The sequence below is a fragment of the Ctenocephalides felis genome, unplaced genomic scaffold (genome assembly GCF_003426905.1).
Source record: "Ctenocephalides felis isolate EL2017-DRISC unplaced genomic scaffold, ASM342690v1 CF-g0.4_SCAFFOLD_01886, whole genome shotgun sequence".
Classification (NCBI taxonomy): Eukaryota; Metazoa; Arthropoda; class Insecta; order Siphonaptera; family Pulicidae; genus Ctenocephalides; species Ctenocephalides felis.
The window spans coordinates 28,039,696-28,058,837 of NW_020538040.1; the positions used below are offsets into that span (position 1 = coordinate 28,039,696).

The following is a 19,142-nucleotide window of genomic DNA, read 5'->3' on the forward strand; positions in this document are numbered from 1 at the left end:
CTACATTTTTACATTTGTTGTATGGTTAACAATATTGAAGCTGATGGTTTATAATCATTAAAAATTTAAGACTATTATACTAAAATTGTACACCTTTCATATGCTCATTTGTTGTGGAGTTGAATGACAAAATTTCTTAATCTAAATTACAAATGTAGTTTACTGATAATTTAATCAAAGTACAAAATTATTTGTAAATAGTAATTAAGTTAGGGTGTGGGTTTTTTAGGGCATGAGGCCTCTTCCTCCTGATCTGTTTTTCGCTTGCGTTTAACAAGGTGAGAGATATCAACAGCTGGTTTATTAGAAGGTGAGGTGAGAAGATCTGAAGCAGTGCCATTTACAGCAGATGATGATCCAGCACCGTTTGTTGTTGCAGAACCCAGTGAACTGGTTTTTGGCCAAACCTTATTTAATTGGTCTCTGATAGCTTCAATGGACTATTAAAAAAAGAAATTAAGTTCAATACTGCGTAAAATGAAGTTTGTTAATAAATTTAATAGAACAATTAATACAATTATCAATGTTTTATTTTATATAATATCTTTTCAAAATAATAGTAATTTTACCTGTTCTTTCGATTCTTTAACATCTGTAATTTTTAGTAAAATTTCTTCCTTAGTTTGATTTAATTCTTTAATAAGCGTATTGTCTTCTTGTGGTGTATCTTTTATCAATTGATCTAAGATCTCTACAGCTTTTGTAAAGTCCTGAACAGCTTCTTCGAATAAATTCATCAGTGCGTGACTTAAGCCGATCTTGAAATGAGCTTCTGCTATTTCTCGTGGCATAGGTTTTTCTAGTTTTTCATAAATTTCTAAGCTTCGCTCTAAAATGTAAAATGATCATGCTTGAAGCAAGGCAATATAAGAAAATCACAAATACACTCAGTGAGTGTCAAAAGTCACAGAATACTATTGTTTGTAAATTGAATTGATTTAAAATTATTAAATAATATACACTAACCAAAATCTTTTGAAGCAGTTTCAAAATTACTACTCTCCAGTGAAACCTCTCCTAGTTCTGAGAAAACTTCCGCTAATAAAAGTTTTGAATCATTATCTTCCTTTTTGGAAAGAATTTGACTAGAGATCTCAAGCACTTCCCAGGCCAACTGTAAGGTTGCAACATCACCCTCACTTTCCTCATCATCATCATCATCATTCGTAGCATTTTCCTAAATTGTGAAAATTTAGTTTCTAATGGTACAAACTGAATTAAGTGAATCCAAGAAAGCATAAAATCTTTTTAAGTATTTCATTAAATAATTTACTTAACAATATAAGAAAAATTAAGCAGAAACACTTTTAATGTATATTTACATATGATTATACATAAAGCAATTTAAATTGATAGTACCTCTACATTTTCATCTTCTGATTTCATTTCAGAAGGATTTTCAGTTGTTTCAGTACTTTCAGATTTCTCTGCCGATTCAGGAACGGTTTCCAGAGTATTACTTCCTTTTTCATCAGATGAATTTGAACTAGGTACATCCTTCTCATCAGTTGACGATGATACAACACTTTCATCATTTTTCTTCACATCTAAAAAATAGGTTTAGTAAATTGGTTAATTTTTATACAGAATTTGCATATGTAGTATTTAAATTAATTTAGATTAATAATTAAAATGTATATTTTATATGCATACATAATTTTACACATTACTTTTATATTATTTTCTAATCAAGTTACTACTTATGAGTTGATTGACTACTTTCAAAAATATTTGTATGAAGTATTTTGTTTTGTTATATTTTATTGATGTATTTTTTCTTTTGTATTATTATTATATGTCATATATTTTTATTATGTCATATTCAATACACTTTTTTCAAGTAAATTTTTATATTCAATGTTCACATGCTCATTATTAAGACTTAATACAAGCAATTTGGATGTTGCCACTATAGCCTCAGAAAACAAGCTTAAAACGTGACCCTGAAACAGAAATTTGACAGCAAATGAACTCACCAGCTTTCGATTCTACTTCACTTTCACTATCTTCAGTTGGTGCAGTTTCAGTTATATCTAACAACTTTGCTTCTTCGCGGGCACAGCCTAGCAAAGCCTTTCCATATCTAAAAGAAATAGACTATTTTAATATCAATTCAGATTATAAATCAATTAAAGTTGAATGAATAGTTACAGAAAATAAGCTTCAGCGAGTTGATCGCCACTGGGTCCATGTAATTCAGACAACATTTCACATACTGAAGAGAACTCTTCAGCAGCTTCAGAGTAATTTTCGGTTACTAAATTTTTTTTTCCTCTGCCCATGGCCTCAGCCACTAAAACAGTGGGATCCCTACTTTCTGCCATTTCCTGAAAAATATAATAATGAAACTTATATTAAACAATAATTTTAAGAATTTTTTTTGATAAAAACATGTCCGATTGTCTATTTTTATAAAACAAAAGTTAAGATAAAAAAAAAAGATCGGAAAGCTGAAGTTAATTACATTGGAATAGGGTCGAGATTTCTTTGAACGTTATTTTATAACCTAAAATCCGACAATCATGATACTGCAACAAAGACCGAAAACAGATGTGTAAAATATTCATGTAAATACTGCTTCATGTAGGTCATTGTGTAGATGTATCCTTACCTAGTTGTGAATAGTGCCAATTTTTGGCATATAAACACAACAATTGCAATCGTGCGCGAAACGATATGCGTACACAAATATGTATAATGACAAAAAGTGGGAGAGAATTATGCAGATGCTAATAGATGAAATAAATATAAAAAGCATTTGATGAACCTCGAGGATAACATAGCGAAGGAAACCTGCTTTACTAAAAGCTATAATTAAAATATAGCATCCCATTAGTTCCTAGATATCACGCTGAAGTTCGAAAGTAACAAAACAATCTAGAGGCCTATTCTGCGGTAATATGGTAGATAACATACCGTTGTTATGACAACGCTATGCTATCTATTTGCTGTGCTATCAGGCGTATTTTACATATAACAAATCAGAAAATGGAAAGCTGAGGCTCAGATTATGGAATCATGGAAGCAAAAGTTTAAAAAAAAACTTAAGAGGGGTAAATTAAATGTGATGTTCATACACTGCAAATTTGTGGTTTGGAAAAACACCAATAATAAATAATAATGCATAGAATATAAGATGCGACTTCAGTAAGATTTTTGAAAGATTATTGTGTAGATTTGGAAGTATTAAGTCAATTGCGCTATTTTATCGCGATATTTTTAAGAAACTTATGAAAAGCAAAATTATTTTTTACGACAGTACTAAAATTAGTAAAGTATTTAGAGTGTAAGTAGCCCTGAAAAATAATTTATAAAATGCCAGTTAATATTAATTGACTAAAGACTACGTAACGTAGAATTTAGATAATTTTATTCATAATACATTGGTGTCTTATTTCAAATCCGAAATGTAACGCACTTGAACGGTACGCCGTATCAATTAAAGAATATATATTCCAATCATTTAAGCTTAAATTAAGTAAGAATCTCGGAATTCGAGATACCCAGCTGTAAGTAATTACTTGTATATTGACACCCTAAAGTTGTCTCAAAACTTACCTATGGTAGGGTGTCAATACCACATGTAGGGTTTTGAGACAACTTTAGGATGTCAATATCCAAGTATTTACAGACTTACAGCTGGGTATCTCTAATTCTGAGGTGAACTTACTATAATGACTGGACTAATATACAAAGGTTAAAAATTCCATGCGAAGAGCAATTTCTATTCCCAATTACCTCGTCTTTTTATATGCCTTTAATTTTATTTAAAAACAGAATGATTCGGTGTCACGAAATGTCTGATTGCACATGATTAGTCTTTTAACCGTTACGTCCAAAAAGAAAATGAAAGGTAGAATTAATATAGCAATTCTGTTACGAATCATTTTTAGGAAATGTAATTCATCAGCCCTTTGGATATAAAAGTTAGATTTAATAGAATAAAGTTTTAACTAATGCTTATTTGAGAACGATACATGTATTATAGTGTGGTTCTTAATATGGACATTTTCGAATTTCCTTGCTTTTAAGAGCTTAAATGGTTCCAAATTGATAAACAATTTTCTCAAAGTTTTAGCTCTTAATATTGTTTTTTGGATAGTGCGCAATTCAAAGTTTTGTGTGGAAATAGTATGAAAAATTTTTCAAAATTTGTCGCTAATTTATACCTAAATTTTTTTTTAATTTTCAAAATTTTTTCCATGCTATTTCCATACGAAGTTTGATTGATTTGCGCACTATCTAAAAGTTAATATTAAGAGCTAAAACTTTCAGAGAATTGTTTATCAATTTGGAACCATTCGTGCCCTTGGGAGCAAGGATATTCGAAAATGACCATATTAAGGACCACCCTAATGTATAAGGCAATGCTTAAGTAGCGTACATTGACTAAATATTTATAGGACTTGTGAAAATGGAAAATATATATCAAATATATTTTGAAGAATTACCACAAATAGTAGAAAAAAGAGATCAGATGGAAAAGCTATCTTATTTTTTCTTAGTACTAAAAACAGATTCTATCTATTTACTATTTAGGTATTTTACATATAATCAAACATATAAAGAATGTAATAACTGCATCTTTGTGATGCGCGTTTATAACATACAGTTTTATGTGTAGATCTTATAAATTTGTAAATTATTATTATTATTATTATTATTGTTATTATTATTATTATTATTATTATTATTATTACTATTATTATTACTATTATTATTATTATTATTATTATTATTATTATTATTAATATTATCTTACTATTTCTATTGAGGAAATCTGAAATCTCTCTCGATAACAAGGTACTTTTGTATAAAACTATCATAGTGCCCATTTGGACTTATGGAATCGAACTATGGGGTTGCTCATGCAAATCTAACATAAACATCATTCAAAGGTGCCAGAATAAAATTCTGCGTATCCTTACTAATGCGCCTTGGTATATTTCGAATTTTTGCCTACATAAGGATTTGAAAATCTCAACGGTCAACGAAATGATCAAGATTAGAAGTTCATCTTTTAACAACAAATTAATCCAGCATACAAATCCTACAATTCAAGCGATTCAGAGACCGATAAGAAGATTGAGCAAGAAATGGCCTTCCGATCTACCAAACTCCTAGCCCAATGTCTGCACGCGTCCTGACGTAGTACGCGGCATACATCATCACGTCATCGTTCATTTATGTTATTTTTGTATTACTGTTTTAATTTAATTTTCATTTCAACTGTTTTCATTTTATATTCAATGTATTGCATTTTGTGTTTTTTGTATTTTTTTTTTGCTCATATCAATTTTGTAAATAAGACATTAAAGTCTTGATTAACAAAAATAAATTGTAACAAAAAAAAAAAAAAAAAAAAAAAAACTATTTCTATTGTTATTTTGTTATATTTTATTATTTTTCTGAAATTTTATTTATATTATTTATTAATCTTATTTTTATTATTATTTGCTTATATTTCACATTAAATCATATTACGGATATTATTTTTATGTAAATTTTATCCTTTGCTCTTTTATTTATTTAAATTTATATTATTATTTATCAATATTACTTGATGTTAATAAATTAGCAGTTGTAATAATTATTGAAATTAAAAAAAAAAAATGTGTAAAACGCCTGATCGTACAGCAAATAGGTAACATTTTGAATGGGTAAGATAGCGTTGCTATAACGTTATGTTATCGCAAAATTGGCCCCTTAATATGAAAATCTATTTACAATTACAGAACACTACAACTTTGTGAGCATGTAATTTAATAACCTTGATATGCTTATAAAGATATGCTCGTTTTAATTAAATTAGCGAGGGAGATTCTTCGTATAATATGCTTACAAAGAAGTCCAGGTATATCATTACATTGAAATCGACAATTGTAGACTTCAAATCAATTTTCCATAAATGAAAGGGAGAAACTGAAAGAAGATGGGTAATTTGTTTTTATTAGGCCTGCCACCATTTCCGAATAATTAATAAATACGATAGCAAAAAAACATGAACATTGCATTAAACAAGCGGAATAGTTATGCGCCGGTACGATAGCAGTACTTATTCCAACAAACAAAATCAATATCGGACTGGTATATGGAGTCGACGCCTTCTAGAGAAGAGTTCAGTACAATACTGCAATTACGCGTGGTACTATACAACGTACGACGACGACACAGTGCATTTTTTTGAGGTATTGAGATTGATTAAGTAGTGTTTTCGAAAATTGTCAGTTTTCAAAATTTAGAGTTAAATATCGGAAGTGCTTTGTTGCAACAGTGAAATTCGCTCAATATATAATAAATATTGATAGTTAAAATAAACAAGAAAGTTGTACTTGGTAAGTTAAAAGTTGCATCATAAACCACCCGTTGACTTACACTCAAAATAATTGTTAAAGATATAAAATATAAATAGAGATATAAATATAAAAATTCATCAGACTTTTATCGAGATTAGTGTTATTTTTTATCTATATTTCAATGATTTAAATAAAAACCTGATTTGTATTGTATTGGATAAAAAATTCGGTAAAATCGAACCAAAGTGATTAAAATTGCAACTGAATTAATTTCACATGTATAGTGGCGATACCTTGAATACTATTACATGCATAATTTAAGTGCAGCAAAGCAATTGGTCTATTACAAAACGAGTTGGATACATGATAGTTACTCCAATGTCTTGGGATACAAATTATTCGAATAAAATCTGAAATGCTTAACTAAGTTTATCTGAGACAATTCTAGCGTTCATAAAAATAATGTAACTTAAATGTGTGTGAAAATTATTACATGTTTTTTATAAATTTGTGTAGGAAGTGATTCGAGAAGCAAGTTGCCCGCGCTTTCGAGGTTTGTACGACTTCCGTAGTCTGGATTGGCGGTGGCGTCACGACGAAATGCTCAACGGACAAGCAGAAATTACAATGGGAGACTACTTATGATCGGTGAGATAATTTAATTTGTAAATTTATTTTTTTCAAAATGCATTGTATAAGCAATCGTGCATTGCAATCACTTATCTTGGTAGGGATGTAGGAGTTTACCAGTTTACTGGTAACGAACTCTAAGTTTGATACTAAACCTAAACTTTCATAACCATGTCGGTTAGATGAGTCTGACGCTAAAAAGTTCTACATGAGCCATGTAAGACATATGTCTGTCACGATACAATATATCGTGAAGAAAAGTTTGAAAATAGGTCTTTATTAGCAAGGTGACTATATGATCCCGGTTTGACCAGAACAGTCCCGGATTTCCACCTTGTGTCCCGGGTTTTTCTAAAAGAAATATTTATCACGGATTTGGATTTTTTATCCCGGGTTTTGGGATCTTCAGAATTGCTTAATAAAATTACAACTACTCGTCAAAAATAAATAAATGAAAATTATAAACAACGAGTATGCTGTTTCAAAATTACGAAGGCCGTTTAAAATAGCTCCTCGCATTGATAATTTCAAACTTATTTTCAATTTTACAAAAATTGAAAAATAGAACTTTTTAACTAACAGACACAAGTGCTAATTTTTACTAATAATATATAAATAAGTTAATATGGAAAAAAATGAACAGAATTTTATACAAAGCTTAAAAGCCAAAAAAAAAAACAGATCCAATAATAAAGTTAAGATACGACATATAAACATATACTATATAAAAGTTAAGATATAACATACCACATAAGGGGGCATTCATTAATCACGTGAGGTTTCTAGTGGCAGCAAAGTTTGACAAAAAATCACAAAGTATCATGTAGGGGAGGGAGGGGTATAGTAAGATATCACGTGTATTTATTGTTAACCTGAATTGAAAAAAAATTAAACATTTTCAAAAAATACAAAAACTTTACAATTTTTTCTCGTAACTAAACTTACACGAAATATTTGGTGGAAAAAGGGGTAATTTTAAATATCACTACGTATCACCAAGGGGGAGGGGGGGTTCAAAAATCCCTAAAAACTGATCACGTGATTAATAGACGCCCCCTAATCGAAAGTAATGTGTAACTAATAAAGATACCATAACTCATATGAAAATTTTTCTTATATTATCGTGGAGATAAAGGTGTTAATCGTTTAGCTAGGATATGAATGTGAATTTACATAATATCCACTTGATTTTCATGTTGTGATACTAATGAAAGTAGCTTGATTGATGCAAATTAATACCAATATTGTTATAATACATAAAGTAAATATAAATAAGCTTCATGACAAAAATAAATTAAGGAAGTACAAAATGAAAGCAATATCAAACATTTCCATCCATACTGTGACATACCGCGCAAACCAAATTTTCCTGCAACGAACGAGTTACAAAGTCTCAAAAAAACAAATTTTAATTTCTGTTTAATGACTTCCAAATTATCAACGCTTATCAATTCATCGTATCAATGCATTTCAACCAATCGAATGCTTATCCATTTATCCTTATCAATTTTTTATTTCAGTCATAGCAATGGCAAGCACAGAGTCCTAGCGTCCCCAGAGGACGATTTCGACTTGCGCACGCCACTGGCTGAACAGAATCCACTGCATCAGCAGCAGGTCAACATCATGTCCCAGCAACACCAGCAACAGCAGACCCAACAGCAGCCGGACGAGCAACGGAGAAATGGCTGCTGTCCATCCGCTCAACCGCCGGCCATGTTTTTACTCGGTAAAAGAATAATCGAATCTCTAGGGCTTAATTTAAATGAATCTCGTAATAGAGACACTTAATAGAGAGAAAATGTTCAAACTAAAGCGTGTAAGATTTCTGGCATAATACAGCAATTATTTTAGAGGTATTCCTTATACAAGTTTTTACGTTCGCTTCTAAAACTGTATTAAGTAACCGATTCTGCAGCATAACAGCGAAATATGGCAAGGCCATGCTACGCTCCAACTTCCATACATTATGCTACTGAATCATACTGAGTACTGCCAAAATGATATGTATTTGCTGTTCATTCCGGCGTTTTACCCAAACTGCAACGTCACTCGTATGTTATAAAGCGGAATCAAAACGCCCTGTTATCTAACATCGCTTTTTTTACATTTGTGTAGTTTTTAGGTTATGTTTTCTATCTGAAAACCTGAGAAATACGCCTGACTGCATACCAACCACATGGCCTTTTCAATATTTTGTATGAAAAGTTTTTCATATCATAACTTTGTCATAACATTTTTCTATTATGCGGCAGAATCGGTCCCTAAATGTCTTCTGGTGAAGAACTCCGAAATAGCAATATCTAAAAAAATCAGATTTTAATCCTTTTGCTACGAAATAGTTTCCTGCAGGAGTGACGCTGCTGTACGAGCCAATAGACGCTAAAGTATTTGTTACAAATACTAAAACTTTCTAATTATTATGGATAAAAATATATTTAAAAATTTCAAATATACACTTCTATTGTCATCTATTGGCGACAATAATACACAGGTCGCCACGCGGATGTCCTCCATAGACGACAATCGTAGCAAAAGGGTTAATTCAGCGGTATCTAACCTGTGGCGAGGCGCGACCCCTCGGGAGGCGCCGGCCTGTTCTAAGGGGGACACGTAGATCTCTTTCCAGAATACTATTTTCGGAAATAAAACAACATTTTTGAAATGATAAAAAATGAACAACAAATTAGTTTTTATTCATGTTTTTACATAATATTGCATATTAATTTGTATTCTGATAATATCAGTTGAGTATAAAATAAAATTGTTGAAAAAATTAAGGGGGGGACGCGGAGCAAAAAAGTTTGGAAACCACTTGGGTCAATTTACATGCAATACGAGTTAACTCATTATTTTTTTAAAAATAATATCGAGGAACAAATTTAAAAGTATGAAAACATACAAATGATTATTTTCGAAAGGGTTTGTATTCAAAGACGGTCTTAGGTTTCATGTCCTGCGTTCGGTTAAGTCACTTCACGAGCAAACCCTCTTAGTAACGCCTTTAATTTTTTAAGCAAAAACTAATGAAGTATAATATAAGTTTCACCCTAAACAAAACTTTATTCTATTTTGTACAGGGACCTTGGCTATGACTGCAATTGGCACCGCCTTGCTATGCGCGGCTATAATGACTGATCATTGGGAGCACATACATTGGGACAAAGAAAGCCTCGAGTACTTAACAAACGGTAAGATGTACAAATTTTTAAATCTGAGATAATTTTAAAGATGCAAAATTTTAAGGTGGAACGAAGTCGTTTGTAGAACCGTCGAACCGCTTGAAATCACGCTGAAATTTATTTTTATAAGCCAATAAGGGTAATAGTCCAGTCATTATAGTTCACCTCGGAATTCGAGATGCTAAGATGTAAGTTAGTAAATACTGTATATTGACACCCTAAAAGTTGTCTCTAAATCTACATATGGTAAGGTGTACGTACCATATGTAGGTTTTGAGACAACTTTTAGGGTGTCAATATATAGTATTTACAGACTTACAGCTAGATATCTCGAATTCCGTGATTCTTAATTTAAGCTCAAATGACTGGACTATACTAAAAAGATATTATAAGAATATTGTATAGTAGTACAAAAAATTGGTTGAATTCCATAACATTTGTATAAAGAAAATAATAAATGATGTCTTTTTTAATTTTAAGGGACAGAATTGTAACGTATTAAGTACATGCTAGTTTTGAAATGTAACTTATTTAGCCGTGTAAGATAAATTGCCAAACCTGCATGTACATTACACAGTACAGGTTCGTATTATCGCATACGATATACTCGTATTCATCTCAAAAGATGTTAAACCTTAATTGTTTTCTAACTAATTTATATTCCAAAGTGAGAATACCTTAAATCTTGATCGATAAAACTTAAGCTAGTTATTAAATACGAATCAGCAGAAAACCTTGTAACTTTCAACCGGGTTTCTACTATCATAACACACCCGCCCACAACCGCAAGCAATTCATGATACCCTTCCATTATCGGTATGTCCATAAATCATAAAAATATTCTTAATATCAAAATCATTGATTATGATCAATAACACACCGAAACATTCCTTTATTTTACATACAAAAAGCATTAATATTTAATGTGAAGTAGATAGTCAATGTTTGTTCAAGATACTAACAATAAGCATAAAAGCTGATTGATATCTCCACGAAACATTAGTGGAAGTTATGTTTAATACGGAATATGACAAACATGCGACTTTTTCGGCTTTGTGATATTTTTTGAATTTTTACAAATTAGGTCGATCTTTCAAATCTAGCAAATGATCGTGAAAACTAATTTAAATGACAAATTACAAATTATATCCTGATTGCACAAAAGTATATAGTTAATCCCAGTGGTTGATTTACAGTAAGAGCAGTCGAGGCTAAGTGCCCAAGGCGACAAATTACTGGATAATTAATTAATTAACACAAAAGCAATAAAATTTATGCATTATATATTAAAAAAATAGATTAACATTTTTTATATTGTAATTTTAAAAATTTAAGTTTAAATTTAGAACTATCAAAATCAGTTTATTTCCATGAGAATTTAAAAAGAATACTGGATTCTTGAATTTCCTGCAATTAAAAATTAATTTTCTGGGGTCACATATTTTAAAATTTGTCATGCCTTTTTTATGAAACTTGAAAAACAATTGATCAATTTCTTTGTTTAAAATTGGAGAATTATCCTGTAACTGTTTAACTTTAAAAAATAATTTTAAAGTTATTTCATAATTCTTACTCATTTACAACCAGCATATTGTCTTAAAATAATTATATTTTGATCGGCAATAAATATACGCAAAAAAATAATGTTTATAACAAATACGAATATTTCTAATATTATAGTACTTAGTATGTAATAAATTTTCTGCAATCAAATAGTTTTTACAAGAAATGAGAAAAATATAAGAAAATTCCATTGATATGGAGGCATTTTCGTCAATGCCCTCGGAAGCCATAAATCTAGATGCGGCCCTGGTTATTCCATATATTGAGAAACTATAGAATAGAACTGAATTACGTTCCTTTTACATGTATAATTCACTTTATTTTGAACGAAATAAATTGTAACATTTAAGGGACACAACTAGTGTAACCGCCTAAAAAAAAGGTGATTTTTGGAAATTTATATTAAAAAAAAAATACTTTATCAATCATTTCAAATTTTTAGGAATATTTATACATGTTTTAAGAATACATAGTAAAATTTATATATAATTATTTATAGAGAATTATATTTAGAACATGTAAAAAAAAATTGATAGTGATCGGATCATTTGTTTTCGAGTAATCGCTGCGGCAAATTCGAAAAATGCTTTTTCGAGAAAAACGCGTTTAAATATAAAACGATCATTATACTTTATACTAGATATATTTACTTTTTAAATGACTAACTCAAAAACTATTTAAGATATCAATTTAAAATTTCGGTATGTTATTTTCAAAGGTATAACCTATCGAAATATGAAAAAATAGAAAATTCGATTTTTTGAAAATTTCACACTAGTTGTGTCCCTTAAGGTAAAAATTACATGTCTCGTTCTTACTTACTACATTTAACTTTCCGCTAAACGCGTGAATTTTTGACCGAAAAAGTTTCAAATTTTTAAATAATAAGGTCTCATTTGTAGATAATTTATAAAATTGATTATTAGACTATCGATATTTGATCTACATCATTATTAAAACAATTTGAGCATGTAAAAAAGCAATATTTGGGATGTTTGATGCATTAGAAATGTCTGCAGAATTTGTTCTTCATGCGGATATAGAGTCCGCGCTCATGTTACGGAAGGTTAAAAAGTAAAATATTTACACATAACATTCATTATAGTTCTATTATACCTGTTTCTAATCTACTAATTCGGCAAAACATGAAATATCCGTATAATAAAAATTTCAATGATGTTTGACACGTAATCCTAAATTATTAAATTATGCCGCTCGATTTGTAATGCATGAACAACGTGCCCCGGTTGAAGGTTAAGAGCGAACTATACATGCAACTATACTAATTATATACCCCGGACTACGTAGCGCAAATAAATTTAATATTTATAGAATGAACATGACGTACGTACCATAAACATTATTCTAGGAGATAGTATCTATCTCCTAAGGGCGATACAATCTAATGGTAGTACAAGTAAAATTGTATGGAACAGAGCTGCATTTAAAATGAATATTTTCAACCTACCGAAGGTTAAGTTATAGTAATCATTAAAAAAAATTGAAAATGAAAATATTTCGGGAGCACGGATTAACAGATTTGAATTATTCAAAAAGCATTTTATTCCTATTGATAGGGAGACGCGCTAATAAGTTTTTGGCAAAGGTAGGTCCAACCGATTCGGGGATCAAAGCAGAGTGCAGAAAATGAAAATTAAGTTTTTGAGAGAACGGAACAACAATTCGAATTATTTAAAGAGCATTTTATTCCTATTGATAGGGAGACGTGCTGATTAGTTTTTGGCAAAGGCAGGTCCAGCCGATTCGGGGATACGAAGCAGAGACCAGAAAATAAAAATTAAGTTTTTGAGTGAACGGAGCAACAATTAGAATTATTTAAAAAAAAAACATCACACTTGTATTGGCGTAATGGAGAATTGATTGAATTTTTGCAAAGGCATGTCGACCAGCGGTTTCGGAGATTCAGAAAACAAAATTAAAATGCCATTTGGCGGTCGAAAATCAGATATTTTCTAACAAAATGGATCAACCGACATGAATCTTATCAAAATACCAAAAACTTCAAAAAATTTCATTTTTTTTAATTAGTTTTCAAACATTTGAGTTTTTCAAAAAAATCATGATACGCAAAAATTTTTTTTTCAATATTTAAATTTTTTCAAATGTTTTTAAAATTTTCAAAATAAATGTGTTAAAATTTTAAGCGCTAGTTAGATCATTTTTCTGTATCCGTTTTTCCCAGGCAAATAAAATTTTGCTAATGGAATAATTATAAATAATATCAATGTTAAAATGTAAAATATAAAAATATTTGTATGTTACATTCTTTAGTGTTCCATACACTTGGAAGAAAGCTATACTTTTTCACAATAATAATTCGTTTTCAATATGCCCTTCATCTTTTTTTTACAATAAATAAAATCTTATCAACATTTGTATCCGTACAAACTCGTCTGAACAAAACAAACTTCATAACATGCAGCCTAATAACAAAATGATCAGCTATAATGAAAAAATCGGAAATATCAACTAGAACAATAATAAAATACATCAGAAACTATTTGAAATTGCTAAAACTTACCGTACAGAAAATTAAATTTTTTTGCTTTAACATTTTTTGAAAACTTAGAAACAATAAGATTTTTGAAAAAAATTGACTTGAAAGTTATTTTTTTATATTGTAATTTTTTTTTGAAAATTTTGTACTTTTTTAAGGGGGGAGCCTGCTGTAGAGGCTTCAAAAAATAGCTTTTTATAACGATTTTTTAGGGAAGGAAATAAATATTTAATTGAAACAAAACTTTCATGATTTATTGTTACATATTTCAACATTCTTCTGAAATTTTTTCATTAAAATTATGTCATAATATGCCGGGTAAAAAAATTTTGCCGATGTGCAAAACGAGCGTGCAGTACACTATTCCCATCCGAAACAAAAAAATCGAAACAAATGTATGTTTTCGATAGTACAGATTCTAGATGAACCTAAAAAACTGAAAAACTGATAAAAAAAATTAAAACTTCACCAGTTTTTCGCAACTTGGAAAAAATCAAATGTTTTTTGATACAAAATTTCGTTTTAGATTGATTAAAAAGTGGGTTAATTATAACTTTATAATTATAACTAGGTTCAACTAGAATAGAATTTAATCCTGAATACAATGAATTTTGTCTCGCTTCGACAGGACGTTTAATTTTTAACTTCCCGTAGGGTAAGTTATAGTAATCGCAAAAAAATCGAAAATGAAAATTTTTATATATCTTTACGTTTCAGAGGTTTCTTAATGTTTTGGCATACCTTAGAAAAAATGGATGTGTGTGTGTGTGTGTGTGTGCGTAGTATGTATGTATGTGCGGATACAAATTTTCGTCGACGATTTCGGGAACAAGGATGAAGCAATTTGAATAATTTAAAAAACATTCGATCCGTGGTAGGTCTAGCCGTTCCGAAGATATGGGGCAAAAAGTGCCAAAAACGGTACCTCAGTTTTTAATAGAACGGAGTGTCCGATTTTAATAATTCAAAATCATTTTACTTGTATTGACAAGATGAAGATTTGATCAAATTTTTACAAGGGCAGGTTTAGCGGTTTCGGAGATATAACGAAAAAAGTAAAAAAAAAATGCCATTTGGCGGTCAAAAATGATCATTAGACATATGCACATCAAATTATCAGATATTTTATAGAGATTTTAACAATAAGTATAAATTTTGTTTGCATTCCTATGGGTTCCGTACCAATGTTTACCCGTTAGACAGCGACGCGGCGCTTACGCGCTTTATATTTTGTCTCTATGCATTTAAAGCAGTACGATTGCTTTGAAAAAAAAGTTCAGATCTTCCAACATATGTCAAAATAAAGAAAACATTTTTTTTTCAAAACAAGATTTAAAAAAAAAAATTTAAATAATTTTTTTTTCAAAAAAAAAGTAATTTTTTGTCAAATTTATAGTTTCTCAAAAATCTTATTTTTTCGAAGTAATTTTTTTTCAAAAATGTTAATCGTTTTTAAAAAAAATAATAATTTTTGGTACGGAAAGTTCCAGCAATTTGCCTTAAGGCACGATGCCCTAATTGCCTTAAGACAGAATTCCACTTACAGCTAGTTTTTCCGCCAATTAGAAAGAATCAAAAATTAAAAACCGAGAAATCGCGCGTCGAAGTTTTCGTTCTGCTCGTATACATGCTTGCTTGACGCTTGCACATTATTTCTTTAATTCCGAAAACAATTTAAATTTGTTTTTGAAACTCAAGGGATGTATTCTTGGCTAGTTTTGGAATACATTTTTGCAAGAAAAAATCGATTTTTTTTTAGCCTCTAAAGAAGGCTCCCACCTTAAAGCAATCGCGTTGCGTAGCGTTTTAGAAACAAAATATTGGAGCGCGTAAGCGCTTCTTCGCAGTCAAACGGATAAACATCGTTAATAACAAATAATTGTTTTCAATTAATTGAATATTTCCAGGTTCGATACATTGGCTTTTGGACGGTTCAGTGGCGCGGCTGGGCAAACGCGCGGGAGCAAAGGGAAGCCAATCGACCAGTGGCGGCGGAGGCGCCTTCCTCGTACCAATGCACGGCGGAATATGGACACTATGCGTCAATTTGAATGAGCACGAAACGCGTTTGTTAAGCAGAATCGGATATCCACGCAACAAAACTTGTGATAATTATTTAGCTGGCGGATTAGAGGACAAGACTGATATGAGATTCGAAGGAAAACTAGATGGAATGAGAGGAGATGAACCACGGGCAGACTGGCAACACAGTAAGTAGATTCAAAATTCTTGCATACATATCAAGTCATTGTAGTGACCCAACTAAAATCCCACAACTCGAGAAATTCAATCTTGCAGTCAATCACCATGCATAATCCAAAGGAAGAAGAACTATCGATATAAAGAACCCAATTATAAAATTGTTAAATACACCTAAGTCTGTTTTTACACGGAGATTGGTTCCAGAAGAAGCCGTGTAAAAAAAAAAACGTGTAAAAAAAGACATTGATCTTATACAAAAATGGGTGATTTGTTCCTAATCTCTAAAACCTATTAAAATTAGTGAAAAACAGGAATTTTCAAGAACAAGAATTCATGTTTATTTTAATAATAATTCTTCTAAATTAGTGCTATTCACATTTGCTTTGACCAGTAAAAATTGTTTGTACGCGCTAAAGGGGAGTTCACTTAAATCTTTAAGCTAGTGTTCGCAAACTATCGTACTATCGATGGTTTCAGACTTTTTTCTTTCATAAATACTTTTTTGTGATATGAACATACTTCGCAAAAATTAAATTTGGCAAAAAAAATTTAAGTACATAAAATTTCAAATCGTGCTAAATGGAATAAAATCGTGTAAAAAAATTAAAAATATTCAATTTTCAAGCCGTGTTATATCAAAACCGTGTACAAAAAGACCGTGTAAAAACAGACCTAGGTGTATATTATGTATAAAGCGATTGAAAATAAAGTCAACAAATGACAATGCTATAGCCACAAGTATTTTACTTCGCAAAGAATATTTCATATTGTTCAACAGAAGTATACAATATTTCAAATTTAGTTTAAACATCTTTCTAACTAATTCTCTTGCGATAATCACAAACAACAAAGTTTACAAAATCCCGCTATATATGCAAATTTCATTTTCATTGACGATTTTGAGAAACATGTTTTTGCTGCGATTCAATTTTATAATAATTTAATTTTCTTTCATTCTAGGAATGCAAAACTTATCAATTTCTTGTGCGTTAGTATGTTTGATAATATTAGGCAGTGCAGCACTGGTAGGAGCATTTGGTGTTTGCCAGAGACAAGTCAGTGCAGTATTAGTTACTGGAGTTATGTATTTACTCGCAGGTGAAAATAAGTATTTGTATTTAAGAACAGCTTACAATAAAGCTGAAAAGTTTAAAAAAAAAAAATTAAAATTTTAGTCGAATACTAAAAATATTTTGAAAGATTCATGAATATCTTTAAATTAATAAAATAAATTTAATACAATATTTTTAAGCATTGCCCTTTAAGCAAACTTTACTTCTGGCGCTCATACCAAATTGAACAGTATGACCACAGAAGAGCAAAATTGTATAGAAGAAAATTAATGAAACTATTCATTCTATAATAAAATGTAATGTATAACTAACGCACATAAAATTTTACAGCATTATTTGCTCTGTTCACATTGATGATCATTCACTTCAAACGGCAACAAGGAAAACCTACTTTGGATGAAAACAATGACGGCACAGTTGACGGAGTCGTTGGAGGAACAAAGAGCGAAGTTCTTGGGCTAATGGGGGCAAGAATTTTCTCAACAGCTTGGAGCTTAGACCTCGGCTGGGGAGGAGTTGCTATCTGTGCCACTACGTCATTTTTATGGATACTCTTATCCAAAATTATGATATACAATCCAATTACAGCAATGCTATAAAGGATTAATTCGCATGCTGATGCTACTTATAAAAACACATGCAACAGTATTGCGTGATTAGGTTATGTGTGACAAGAATTACCTAAAGTAAAAGTAAAAGAAGACCCATATTCAAGACTTCAAACCTGTGTCAATTTTTGATATCAGGATACAATTTTGCCATAAATTTGCATTATAATCTGCGCCTTTGTAATGTTACAAGTTCCATACAGGAACGTTAGAAAGTTAATAAGATTTCATATAAATGCCTTTGGATAATACATTTAAGCATTGCTTTTTTAACGCTTTAAAACATTACTTAGTTATAATAACGACTTTTTATTGTGATATATTGTGCTGAAAATAAAAGCTTAAATAAAGAACCAATCGTAAATTTAGACTTACCGGTGTTTCTATTTGAGGGGTGAAAGGAGCCAGATTGAATCTTTTAGACGAACTTGCAGGAATTCTAGTTGATCGAGCAACCTCTACCTTGCTAATAATGTTTGAACCACACTTAATACCAAACGCTTGCAATGACAGCGATCACAACAGAAAAGTGCGCAAGTTGTTTGGCGGTTCTTCACTTGTTACACTTCATATGAAGTTGGTAACATATTCAGGCAGGTGTGCCATCTTCGACATAACCGAGCGCGCAAAATATTTATTTCAAAGTCTCGATGATATAAAACATTTCCGAATATAGATATTTATAACTTATACCAAAATTTACGATCGTAATTGTGTACATGTACTTTTAAAAAAAGTAGTTTATTTTATAATTTCTTAATCTAAAACGGTATCTACTATAATCAATGTTGTGCACCACGTAATGCATTATTTGTTTATATGAAACATTTCTTTAGATTCTATTTATAAATCTTTGATGCGGTGGGATTTTAATCTTCAAACTTAATAAAAGCATTAAGAATTTTATATATTTATTTTTATTATATTTTTGGTTTTGTTTTGATTTAATATGCTGAGTACAAAAATACAAGTTCTGATATATAAATTTTATTGTAACATTTGTTAAAATAGTAACATTTGATTATGATCTTTTTATAAAATAAATGACTATACATATGATACATTGAATT

The 19,142-nt window shown here is 30.3% G+C and overlaps 2 protein-coding genes across 2 annotated transcripts; one reads left to right on the forward strand and one right to left on the reverse strand.

Annotated features, from left to right (window-relative positions):
- Positions 1-98: 98 nt before the first annotated feature.
- On the reverse strand, positions 99-18,606 carry LOC113376674 (protein NASP homolog). Its single transcript, XM_026616680.1, has 7 exons — positions 18,448-18,606; positions 2,152-2,327; positions 1,977-2,083; positions 1,360-1,547; positions 967-1,177; positions 570-829; positions 99-440 (listed from the first exon to the last, which is right to left on the reverse strand). Exons 2-7 carry the CDS (start codon positions 2,322-2,324, stop codon positions 210-212), a joined length of 1,170 nt encoding a protein of 389 aa, XP_026472465.1. The 5' UTR covers positions 2,325-2,327; positions 18,448-18,606; the 3' UTR covers positions 99-209.
- On the forward strand, positions 6,822-18,242 carry LOC113376675. Its single transcript, XM_026616681.1, has 6 exons — positions 6,822-6,944; positions 8,447-8,655; positions 10,007-10,117; positions 16,097-16,399; positions 17,352-17,489; positions 17,795-18,242. Exons 2-6 carry the CDS (start codon positions 8,553-8,555, stop codon positions 18,061-18,063), a joined length of 924 nt encoding a protein of 307 aa, XP_026472466.1. The 5' UTR covers positions 6,822-6,944; positions 8,447-8,552; the 3' UTR covers positions 18,064-18,242.
- Positions 18,607-19,142: the final 536 nt, after the last annotated feature.

Bases quoted from the DNA above. Each gene is read 5' to 3' on its own strand.
- LOC113376674 (XM_026616680.1), bottom strand. From the start codon at position 2,324: ATGGCAGAAAGTAGGGATCCCACTGTTTTAGTGGCTGAGGCCATGGGC. The intron at 2,084-2,151 runs GTAACTATTCAT...TATTTCTTTTAG, and splicing joins CTCGCTGAAGCTTATTTTCT to ATATGGAAAGGCTTTGCTAG. The intron at 830-966 runs GTTAGTGTATAT...TTTACATTTTAG, and splicing joins AACTGCTTCAAAAGATTTTG to AGCGAAGCTTAGAAATTTAT.
- LOC113376675 (XM_026616681.1), top strand. From the start codon at position 8,553: ATGTCCCAGCAACACCAGCAACAGCAGACCCAACAGCAGCCGGACGAG. The intron at 8,656-10,006 runs GTAAAAGAATAA...TATTTTGTACAG, and splicing joins GCCGGCCATGTTTTTACTCG to GGACCTTGGCTATGACTGCA. The intron at 10,118-16,096 runs GTAAGATGTACA...GAATATTTCCAG, and splicing joins CCTCGAGTACTTAACAAACG to GTTCGATACATTGGCTTTTG.